The 12,286-nt window shown below is 31.6% G+C and overlaps 3 protein-coding genes across 4 annotated transcripts; 1 reads left to right on the plus strand and 2 right to left on the minus strand.

The window, feature by feature from the left end:
• The first annotated feature begins 381 nt into the window (after window positions 1-381).
• Window positions 382-2,023, plus strand: LOC116766511 (transcriptional adapter 1-like). The gene is made up of 3 exons (XM_032656389.2): window positions 382-1,055; window positions 1,283-1,647; window positions 1,829-2,023. The coding sequence occupies exons 1-3, from the start codon at window positions 660-662 to the stop codon at window positions 1,977-1,979; spliced, it is 912 nt and encodes a 303-aa protein (XP_032512280.2). The 5' UTR covers window positions 382-659; the 3' UTR covers window positions 1,980-2,023.
• Window positions 2,024-2,586: 563 nt separating this feature from the next.
• Window positions 2,587-4,992, minus strand: LOC133319239 (uncharacterized). 2 transcript variants are annotated; one of them, XM_061522919.1, is made up of 5 exons: window positions 4,841-4,992; window positions 4,633-4,765; window positions 4,017-4,319; window positions 3,502-3,632; window positions 2,587-3,185 (listed from the first exon to the last, which is right to left on the minus strand). In XM_061522919.1, exons 1-5 carry the CDS (start codon window positions 4,905-4,907, stop codon window positions 2,902-2,904), a joined length of 918 nt encoding a protein of 305 aa, XP_061378903.1. In that variant the 5' UTR covers window positions 4,908-4,992; the 3' UTR covers window positions 2,587-2,901. The 2 variants fall into 2 exon arrangements, with proteins under 2 accessions (XP_061378903.1, XP_061378902.1); XM_061522918.1 differs by having other exon boundaries at window positions 3,502-3,668; window positions 4,841-4,991.
• Window positions 4,993-6,260: 1,268 nt separating this feature from the next.
• On the minus strand, window positions 6,261-11,781 carry LOC116766298 (ATP-dependent RNA helicase SUV3 homolog, mitochondrial). Its single transcript, XM_032656114.2, has 15 exons — window positions 11,285-11,781; window positions 11,081-11,201; window positions 10,731-10,899; window positions 10,131-10,314; window positions 9,910-9,987; window positions 9,508-9,599; window positions 9,178-9,317; window positions 8,874-9,008; window positions 8,611-8,717; window positions 7,986-8,179; window positions 7,623-7,802; window positions 7,222-7,370; window positions 6,863-6,961; window positions 6,564-6,696; window positions 6,261-6,427 (listed from the first exon to the last, which is right to left on the minus strand). Exons 1-15 carry the CDS (start codon window positions 11,703-11,705, stop codon window positions 6,332-6,334), a joined length of 2,298 nt encoding a protein of 765 aa, XP_032512005.2. The 5' UTR covers window positions 11,706-11,781; the 3' UTR covers window positions 6,261-6,331.
• Between the last annotated feature and the right edge of the window lie 505 nt (window positions 11,782-12,286).

Consider the following 12,286-nt stretch of genomic DNA (forward strand, 5'->3'; position numbering starts at 1 on the left):
CATCCTATAAGAGTCGTTTTGATTATTTCTTAACCGATAATTTAAAAAAGAATAGTTGGTGAAATTAAAAGAACAGCTATTTTAGAGGCACAGACAATGATTTGATGATAACAGAAAAAAAAAATACGAATGAGAGAAAATTACAATTTAGCAGTATATTAACAAACAAAATCATCTTATTTCTGCTGAATGAGTTACTAAGTGATAATTTTGAGAAAAAAGAAGTTTAAAGTTTTTTTATGGATATAATCAAGCAACCTTTTTAACAATATTTATTTACAGGTAGTGTCGACTTGATCTTAACTGTTAGCCCTAATGTCTTTGACAGCGTCACCGGGAGGGTGTTTTGTCATTGTGTCATATTTTGTAATTTGTTAGTCGTAGGAAAACCTAAAATTGACTTTGACGTTAGATAGTGAAATATCAAATAGTCAAAGGCAATAAAATATACAAACAAAAATATTACAGATATGAACAAGTCTTACTTTAAAATATTTGAATAAATTTAAACTTACTTTCTTCTTAAAAGATTTTGTTCAACATTCTTAAGTTGTTTTATAGATGAGTTATACAGAGTGAAATAAATGTGATTTTATTTAAAACAACTCGTGATTGAAATAAATATTTGCTTTAAAATCATCTAATAGATTCAACTTAAAATGTCCTCAGAGTCGTTAAATATCGCCCGACGAAAGCTAAATGAGGTGTTAGGTGATAAGAACACAAAATATTTCAATCATATGAAGCAGTGGTTTCGCATGAAACTCACTAAAGAAGAATTCGATGCAGAAGCTCGGGTCTTGCTCAGTCCAGACCAAGTACACTTTCACAATGAATTTCTTCTCGCTCTTTTGAATAAAGTCGAAGGTTTGGCTGAAACATCGATTTCAATCGCTCAGGAAAGAGCTGTCTCACACAACAGAAACACCAGGCGGCATAAACGGAATTCCCGAACATCTGAGAAGTCGACCTTCGAATCTGCCGACTTATTGGAATATTTACCACCCAGTTCACCTCCGGGGGCTGGCAGTGATGGTGTCAAATATGCAACCCAGGTGAGACGGTAACTTGTGGAAACAATAAGATAAATAAAGTTCCTTGTATAAAATGATTTACCAAAATATCATAGCTCATATTTAATGCCACTTAACGTTTTTACTTACAAGGTTATTTTTAATAATGTTTTTCAAGCTATTATTGCCATACATAGACTGTAAACAAATTAAATAGTGTGAAATACAATGATTTGTAAACATTTTCTTATAATATATGAATTTTTCAGGAGATATTTTTACCCGATCATGCTTTGGTGGTTGGGCGGTTCATGCTTGCTGCTTGGGAACTGGGTTTGGAAGGTGCTGACGATGAGGCAGCGGATCTCATTGTCGCGGCTGTACAGAACTTCCTTAAGAACATAATCAGCGCTGTGGTCACACAACGGAAGGGTTATAAGCGGAGATATAAGAATTTCATCTATGACATCGGAGGTGATATGCCAAATATGTGGCTAAGAAATACAAATAACTTGTACGATCCACAAACAGACGGGAGGGTTAATTTGGATGACAGTCTCGATGCGTTGGGTCCACGATGCCCTCCCACCATCGATGAAGTTGAACAACATGCGGCTTATGAAATCGCTTGCAGGTAAAATATTCACAATAACACCATACAGATCTTATTCCTTACAAAATAAATTTCAATAAAATGAACAAATGTCCTTTATCTCCTTGTATATCCGAGATATTTTAATTTCTTGCTAATAACCAATAAAAAGCTTTTTCAAACTATATTGATCTGATGTTTTTAGACCATGTTCTCATTCCAGCGTCCCGAATGCGGATGTGAACGACGACAAGCTGACCATTGAGGACTTCTATGAGACCTTACTAACGAACAAGAATGTTATCGCCTGTCATTCAATATACGCTATCAATATGGAGAGGCTGGCCGTTATGTTGAACCATCCGAGCTATTAGATTATAAATAAAGAGAAAAATACATAAAAACATAAAAAATAAAATCTTTAATTTAATTCCCGAATCCTGAAACTAATATTTTTAGGATTGTGCTACGCGTATCTTATTATTTTAAAATCTACGTACTCCCGACGTTTCTGTTATATTTATGATTCTGATCACGGTTGCTGTAAAGTAAACGAAAATTCAGCATTACGTAGATTTTTAAAATAATAAAATGGGCGTGGTGATGCGAAAAATTATAAATTCATTTAAATGAATACTCGCGAGTCTTAGATCTCATTATAAAAGAAATAGTCTATCAAAGTCATGTTGAAGAGCGCTTTGTAGGTAATAAGTAAAGTTCAAATGTCGTTCGCCTAAAAACCTGACTGCTATTCGAAGCTTTTATCCTTAGATGTGAAGATGACGGAAATTCGGGAAGGACTTGTCTAGTCAGTCATCTGTGATGACTTAAAATTAATTGACGAAACAACTAAACGCTATAACATACAGCATTAATTTCACTTAAATAATAAATACCCCAAATACACTCTTAACTTGACTAAAACTAGTTACTTAATGTATCAGGTATCAGTGTTTAAAATACATTTATGAAAACACGAAATAAGCAACATCTTTTTTTAATTAAAATAATAAACAAAATATTATTTTCTACAATTCATTTAGAATAAACAGAAGGGAAATTAAAACGCAAATTTGTCAGAACAGAACGTTATAAGTAAGGGAGAAAGATATTGAAGTATAGAAAACTATAACAACGGCTGAACAGACGTGTATAGATAGCACTACAAATTAATACATACAATTTAAATAATAAATATTTGTAAGAATGTTTTACTTCATTTATAGTGATTAACTTCCAATTTAATTAATGTAATACAACTATTGTTATACTAATTATCTTTAAGAAATATAAATCCTAATTAGAGCTCTCGGTTCTTTGCATTAAGGGTGATGTTCCTGGTTCTGATGGGGACTGTATCACAACACTGGGGACCATCCTCCCTGGTCTAGGACTAGCGGAGGATTCTCTTCCTGTTGCAGCCATTTCATGTATTTCTATCTCTTGCTGCTCGTTCGGTGTGCCTGTTATAAAACTGCGTTTCTTCCAAGCTATATAACCCAACGTCCCAAGAGCTACTGCTATCAGAATGCCTCCCAATGTCACGCCCGTCGCAGAAGCCGTCGACATCGTGTGCATACCTATAAATATCGTGAAACAGCGAATAAATACGAAGTATTGGGAGATCTTTTATATTTCAATATGATATATTCAAAAAAATGAAATAAAAAACGTGCCTGTTGCTAGTCTATTTTAGCCTAAACGCTGGCAAAATTTGAACATACATATATCAATGAAACAAATCGGAACCTTAGATCTCATTAAATCGGAACCTAATCGTTTCGTCTTCAAAAGTAAATTAGCACACACGGGGCCTTTACAAGTGATATAATATGAATATAACATAAAGAACTATGTTCTAGAATCTAAATAAATGTATTTTGCTTAAATACAAACCTTCAACCTCAAGCTTAATGACATCAACATATTCTTTGCCGTCGTCCAAACTCGCGCCGCAAGTCCACAAACCAATGTCCTCGTATTTCACTTTATTGATTGTCACGACACAATCCCCTCTATCCAAACTGCTGTTTGATGGGTAATAGTATTTATCCATAATTGGACTGGAAAAGTTATTGCTATCAGAATTTAATAGGCTCTTATATGTGGACGATAAGCTATACAAATATAAACGGTAATTAATATCTCCTTGATGTAAGATTTTTAATGTCTACAACAAAATATACTTAAAATCCCAACAATGTTACGTTATCACCTAAGTGTCACGAATTCTCATGAAGAATAATATCCTCTCATAAAATTTATGGCAACATGGTAACGCATCTAACGACACAACAACAATACAATAGTTAAAATATTGCTTACTTTTGTTAACGGTCCAAAATACTTTGTTACTGATTGTCTAACGTAGGTGTTAAATACACAAAAAAATTATACAAAGTTTGTCTTACCGCTCACTAGTTACTGATGAATCTATATTAAACGATCTTCCATTTGGTGGTTCAAAGCGACAGTAGCTCAAAGGGACTAAGCCCTTAGTTGTTGCACAAGTTAGTGTTATAGGTTTATTTAGCTTAGCCGTTACGTTAGGTTCGACCGCGGCCACTTGATTCACAATCCGTACTTGTATTTTCTTTATAGTTTCCAATCTTATAGACTTCCTTCCAATATGACAACCCCATTCCCCGTCGTCGCTTTTCGTAGCTCTGATCTTCTGAACACATTTGCCATCATTCACTGATAGATCTGTAAATCTTTTTAATTAAAACCATTCGTTGTATTAATTACACATATAAAAAAGTAACATTAAAATCTTGAAAACAAAATGCTCATTACTTTATGAAACAAAGTGAATAAGGTAAATAAGAAATAGACCGGGTTTACAACTGTCTTATTTTTAAACGAACAGATATAAAATATTTAAACCTTTACAAAAACAAGTTAATGGAACGTTATAAATATTTACATATAAATTATATAATATGTAAGAATTTCGAAGATTATTTAAATAAGATCGAAATTTTCCTATCAACTTTAGTTCTAATAAACGTAATGAAATACACATACGAAAATCTCTTTCCAGTGGGGTGAACGAATCCGCAGTAAGTCATAGGAAATTCCGATTCACATTGTATATTTATATTTTCGTTTTCAAAAGCCAATATCGTCTGCTTGCCATTGATCCTAAATATCCTAAACGCTGTAATAACAGTCACACTTTAATACATGGAAATCTTTTACCTCACAAAGATAACGCAACACTAATATAACTTACAATTGACTAAACTTAAACTAAATATGTTTAAAGTTAGAACTGTTACATATAGCCTCGCGGAGAACATTTCAAACTGTCAGAGCGGTCGCTTACCACACGAGACTACCCTCGTTAAAACAGAGGTCTGGACGAGAAATACATAAGAATTATGTTAAAGGTCAATTACTTAACGAGGGTTACTCTGATAACATAAGATTAGGACAGGATTGTTTATTTGTACATATATACGAGAGGTACGTTTGTAGAATAAGGTCTAATATTTTATTCATTACAGATACTATATAATTTATTTTAAATTATTTGTATACTGTCATTATATATATATATATATATATATATAATGACAGTATATATATATAAATATGGATTTAATTATATTTAAAGAAAGCTAAAATAATATTGTTTCGAAAAAAAGTTTCATTCTTATCCTGTTCATTGAAATAGTCTTATTTTTTTTAATGTTATACACTTTTTCAAATGACTGTATGTGAGTAAATCCTAGAGATAAAATATGCCTAATTCGTTACACAACGACACAATAGTGATATAAACCACCGTTTCTAAATTATGCTAATAAGTTTAAGAAACTTGTATGTTGTTTTGACCCTTTTCTTTGAGTTTTATTTTTTTTACTTTATATTTTGTAACATTTAAACAATGCTATAATAAAAATTTAATTAAATGAAGAGAAAAAATATTATGTACTGGAGTGTACTAAATTTTTTTTTCCGAAAGCAACAAGTAACAAACATTCTCAGGTCGATCAATCTTATATTATCTGTAATTTATTAAAATTATTATTTTTATCTGTCTACTTCTTCATTTTAATATAAATAACTAATTGTCACTGTAAGTTAGAAAGAAAAAATAATCCCATATGACTTTTTTAATATCAAAAAAATATTTTTAAACATCGAGATAGTGGTCAAAATATAACAAATTAAATTATAACATGAATGCTAGCTATAATTATGCAAATTTATTTCAAAAAAAGTTTCTCATGGAGATGTTATCACTCTATATTAATGAAAATAAAATCTGCATAGTTATTACTATAATACTTATTTTTTTTTTATAAACGAGTAATAATTATGAAAAGTATAGATTGAGAACGTATTATTTTAAAACATGATGACATTACGTGAGAACTTTCTGTACATATGTATATGTATTAAAACTATGAACAGAAACTGAGAAGGCTGTATCTGATTCAAAATATTCTATAAATATTTTACTTGTATATTTCCAATGGCAATTTAGATTTTTATGTGTTCAAAGTTAAAGTGAATGAACTTTTACCACTATAGTGTGTTTGACATGAAGGCTTTCTGTTACTATTTGGTAGGTAAAAGACAAAGTCAATCACTATACAGTCACTAGTAAATATATATATATTAAGTTTTTTTTTTAATGAAACAACTTCAAAATTATATGCATTTTATTTGTCATTCACTCATTTCTCACACATTGATCTAGATTTTCGTTAATGCACTACTTCCTTCTATTCCTTCCCTTCGTTCTCTTTTCTGTTTTATCTGTGCTCAATTCTTGTTGTAACTTCTTCAACATCTGTGGTGTTATTAAACCCTGCAATAAAAAAAAAAACTAACTTTACACGGGTCATATATCAACATAGGTAAAAGGTTATTTAGGTTAAAAAATAACCTTTCTTATTCATTATAATTTTATATATCAATATACTAATATTATTTATATTACTTACCTTTGAAACTAGCATTTCTGATAACTTTCCCTTCGACTCGTCTTGTCTTGAGTGTAGATGTAACTTTTTCCCTTTGCCATAGTCTCTCATATCTGTCTCACTTTCAAGGACCGGCTCTGAATTCCTTAATAACCTGAAAATAATAATATATATGTATATATAGATATATAAACAAATGCCATAGACTATAGACTATAGACGCAGGGTGTTCTAAATTTGAAATTGACATGTAAATATTAATAGAGTATTTTTAAATAGATTAGATTGACTTATGAATACTTTAAGACTATCAGAATAACCTTGTTATCTGGAAAATTCCCTGCTGTATGATCGCATCCAGTTCGACTTCCATTTCTCTAACCAGCTTCACGTCTGGGAACATGTCCGGGAAACGATAACTGGAATAATAATTTATATTGTTAATCAAACAGGAAAATACTTAAAATAGGGCTGCGGTAGGGCTATTTTTTTTACTTATTGGACAGCAAAATTAGTATATTTTTTTAACATGAAGGTGTTCGAAATTCAAATATCTGGACAAACCAATATATCAGATTTTTAATGAAAAATATTTCTCTTATTGTAACGGCTATCATTTTACATGTCTTTGTATGACCGCTGGTTACATCTAACTTCTAAGGTACAGCTTCATATTGACCTGAGCCAGAGGTACAATTCCAGCACATCAAAGACTGCCTCCAGGTGTACAAGGTCCATAATAGTCCGCGGTGCTGGCAGTGGCCAGTCCACAACGTTAGACATCCAGTTACGAGTGATGGGCTCATTACGACTATACTGACGCACCATCTGGAATAACAGTGAAAATAGTGATGTGAAATATCGATAGCTTTAATTTGATATACAAATGTACTTATTCTATTACAATATAAATTTGTAGTTATTTATCAATAGATCAAACTAAAATTTATACTAAGCCTTAAATGATCATGCATTTTTTTACTAGATTATACTTTAGAATAACAAAGGTATTTTCATGGACTTCCCTTATGTTGTACATTTAGATTATAAGTGGAAGGATATCAAGAAAATATTATATACCTTGAGGAAGGTGGCGCATACGAACGGCAGTTTATTGTTGATGGGAGCGCAGCAGAAGACGTACCTCGCCCTCAGCGGCAGCGGCACGTGCTGGATCATCTCCGCCAGGAACTTGAACCCTTCGGTGTTACACATGAAGTACAGTGTAGCGTCAACCGTGCACAGGTGGACGAAGATATCCTGGGGACAAACCATACTATAATAATTTCATATACAGGGTGTTCGACAAATTGTTAAAATAATGTTACATAGACATTGTTTTAGTTAATTGCAGGTAAATATCTAAATAGCCAAGAAAAATTATTGAAAATGAGCTGATTATACCCATCTCGGTGGAACTGTGTATATTATGAGTGTATGTACCATGAGACTGCTGAGGCTAGCGTGCGGTAGGTGGTAGGCGTATAGTTCCATCTGTTCAGCTGTGGGATGCAGACCGGCCTGGGTCACGGGGTCCGGAGGCTGGGACAGGAGCGTCTTCAGGGTCGCGAGATCTTCGGACTTGAAGGTGGTCACGTACCCCGTCTCCCAAGCGCTGCCGTATCTACCAGCGCGACCTTGAAATATTTATTATCAGTATATCATAACCAAGCAACAAATATTATTCTTAATTTATTTATATCTATCAAGTTTAAGGTTAAGGTTTTAATGGTAGTGTTTTTAATAAAGGCTATATTATATTATACGCTTGCATCTTAAAAATCTACTAACAATTTTTAACATATTTACATATTAGGTTTTTTCATCAGAAGATGTTCAAAGCAAACTTTTAGTATATAATAACGAAATTAAAATGGTTAAACTATGTAGCTATACAAATTAGATATATGTATATAAGTAATGGCTGTTTTAGTTTGCTGATAACACAAGACATTTTTTCAGGTACAATGCAAGAGATGTTTGAAAAAATCTATTTGGGAACCTTGTAAGCTGTTAATTCTATATTTAAAGAGACTTAGTATTAATAATGTATTATGTATTTAAAGACCTGCTATTTGCAGCGCCTGTGATATACTTATGACATCCATCTCCTTGTCTCCGTCAACATTTATCACGGGCTTGATGAGAGAATAAAATATTATACGTCGTATACTCCTGGAAAATACAGAAGTACATACTTTCAATACTTTAAAATATCCTTATGTTTTTTGTAATGAAGAATATTGCTTAAAATTTTTGATATAAAAATGGCGTGGATAAGTGTCAAAGGCCTATGTCACAAAGCCTATTTCATATTCCGTCTCTACTTACAGATTAATACCGAGTCCTATAGCATCAGTAGCAACCATAACTTTACAAGAACTTTCTGGATCATTAAACTTATTAGCTTGAGCGAGTTTAGTGCCGGGTGGCAGACTACCGTATATAACAGCCACTTCGCGACCCCTGAAATATAAAATAATATAAAACGCCTGAATAAATAAAAATAGCAACACACACATCTTATGATTTGCTAATAATAATATAAATTACAATATTATGATCGCGTTAATACATAATAATGTTTGATATAGATGATGTTACATGTAAAGGATACCTGCCTCAAGGGACTGACCTCTGTTCAATAGCTCGACTTACACTGTATATATCGTTTTTATTGAAACACACAATACAATCACCGGCCTTAACATTGTCTAATGTGCCCAATGCGCTATTCTCAACCTTTAGCTCCGTCAATCGTTTATATGTTCTCACCTGAAATTAAACAATCCTGGTATAGAAAAATACAGCAGAATTAAAATTTTTCATAATTAAATGGGGTTTTATACAACAATGTCCATAACTGTTATAAATTATCATTGCTTAGATTCCTTTCAACATTTATCAACTTCAATGTCTCCAGGAAATGTTATTTAGAATGCAATATTATCATATATCAACCTACTTCTAACTCTTCGCCGGTCGTGTTACACATTTCTTCAACCAAACTAATGGCGCCCGCTTCACCACATAAATGTATTTCATCAGCTTTGAGACCTGGAAGGCACAGTAAAAATAATAATATAGGATTTTCGGCATAATTATATGCAAGTACACACAATAGGAAGTCACAATGTTAATTGTCCTGTCAAGTGATACAGGATGTTCTTTTTGTTGTTTTTATTTAAGATTTTTTTAAAACAGACGATAGAAATTTTATCACATCTAGTTTTGCTCCATAGATGATGATTCTGTTTGGTGAGATTTTGTGTAATCTATTCAATAGGTTTTCGTTAAATAACAGACACATACAAATATATATGTTTTGGCATCCATTATTTATTATGGACATGAAATAATTAATTACCTAAAACAGCTCTAGTCCACGCCCACCCTCTACCTTTGTCACCCAACATTTGAATTTCATCAATGATTGCTACATCATCTGAAACATAGATTAAAAAAAAATACAAAAAGTTCTAAAAACCTACTAATTTAGAGAAACCTCTTTGGTCAAAAATAAAAAAAAAAAGTTTTCTTTCCAAGTTTGGCAAATAAAAAATTGTTTGCTTTTAATAATCTACTCACAAGTATCATTCAATGAAGTCATTTCCACCGTACATGCTACATGTTTTGAAGGTGTCAAAACAGGCTCTTCCAGTAAGAACGGTTCATGATCTAATTCCTTATTATCTTCTATGTTGTCTACTAAAGTCTTATACTGAGATGCATGCCGTCTTTCTTCGCCCGTTATTAAATCACATGGGGTACCCTATAAATACGTAGTATATTACAAACAGAGACTACTATGTATAAAGTATTTAAAGTGATATATGTGTCTATAGCTACTAGAATATTGTACTAAACAAATAAATATAGATATAAAATTTCAAAGTTCACTTACTAAAACACAGACATTAAACAAAATACTATTCTGAGAACTGACTTTATATTTCTTAAGTATAAATCTTGTACATACAACTTAATAAATAATAATAATAATAATAGAGCCCTTTACTCTGAATTGATAAATACAAATAAACTATTATAACTAAAAAATGTCTCTTGATTCAGTGTGCCTGTTGGCATAGGCCTCCTCTAACGGCTTCCACTGATTTCGATCTCTTGCCGCTACATAAACTTATGCATATTTCATATAGAATATGCATATATATTATATTAACTCACCTTACTATTTGATTTGTGATAGATTTCCGTCGCTAATAACTTCAAAGGCCCACAGTATACCCCAGATTTTGCTGCCAGGAACTTCTCCATTGCATGATAGGTCTTCCCAGAATTCGTGGGACCGGCATGGAATATTATCTTTCTATTTATATTCCTAGCTTCAGGATACCTGCGCATAATATATGAAGTCATGAAAGAAACCAATATAGATAGCATTATATACTTGGAGAATCCAAGGTATAAAACATATAAACCTATACTATTGCAACAAGAATTGTCTCATATAGTATTAATATATAAAAATTGTAATAACATCTACATTTTCTAAGGAAATATTCTTTCATATTTACCAATTAGCTGGTGTCCTTAAGTCTGATATTTTTTTAAGATCATCTAAACAATCTAAATGTGGAAATGCGAGCCTAGCATGTCTAAGGAAATATGGAAACAGGTCATTCACATTACCTGCACCTAAAACAAAATTAGTCTCAGATGATACACTTCATAAACCAGGTGTGATGAAATATTTTGCAATGTAAATAAACAATCCTCACCTACTAAAATATCACTTATTGTTATATGTAAATCTGGAGGTAAATCATGTTCTAAGCAATGTCTTCTAAAAGATAAAAAGGCCTGATGCAATATCTGATCGTCAAGACCATTCTCCGAAGCTAAAACTCTAACCTCTGGCTTTTGATAGAATTTGTTTAAAATTTTTAATAAATCTTGTTTTTTCAAACGGCCTGTGAATTCTTCCCCTACATTTATATCATCTGGGTTTGGTTTCACCGGCACAGGTACAAATAAAGACGAAGGTCCTTTATCGTGTTTCTTAGTTCTCTTAAAAACATAACCTATACGACTAAGTCTTTCAGTTGGCGGATTTAAAACACCAAACACCAGATTAGAAACAAATGGCTGCAATCTTTCTATGCTATAAACTGTCCATATTCGTGAAAAACCTTTGTACATTTTGATAAAAACTAAAATATTTAACAAAAATTTTTATAATCTAGTTCTGTCACATTGCTCAAGAAAGTAACAGACAATGTCATAAGAAAAATAGAAACAGTTAACAGACTACTGACTAGTGATATCTGCGATTATTATTGAAACTGGTCTTATTGGTAATTTTCCCAATTAAACAGAAGTAAATGACTGTATTTCTAAATTGTTATAAACTTATAAAAATACCTAGTACTCAATGAAAAGCAAATGGGATCAATCATCAAATATTTTAGTTTTATAAACAAAAATGACCCAATTCGTTCGCAACAGAAGAGTGATATGATTTTATAAATTGTAAAGAAATTTAACAAGTATATTAAAAAATTAAGACAAATATTTTTAATAAACCGTTCTTTATTCCAACTTAACAATAAATTAATTGTATTTTAATTAATATTTATTTTTGATGACCATTTTATGAATTATACTAAAATCGCAATTCAGACCAGTTGTTGGCGATAACATCTTTATAACTTTTGTATCTTATTAAAATTATATAGTTGTAATCCATAATATTAAAAACAAATATTTATTTATTAATTCTT

Source organism: Danaus plexippus, chromosome 15, assembly GCF_018135715.1.
Source record: "Danaus plexippus chromosome 15, MEX_DaPlex, whole genome shotgun sequence".
NCBI classification, from domain to species: Eukaryota; Metazoa; Arthropoda; class Insecta; order Lepidoptera; family Nymphalidae; genus Danaus; species Danaus plexippus.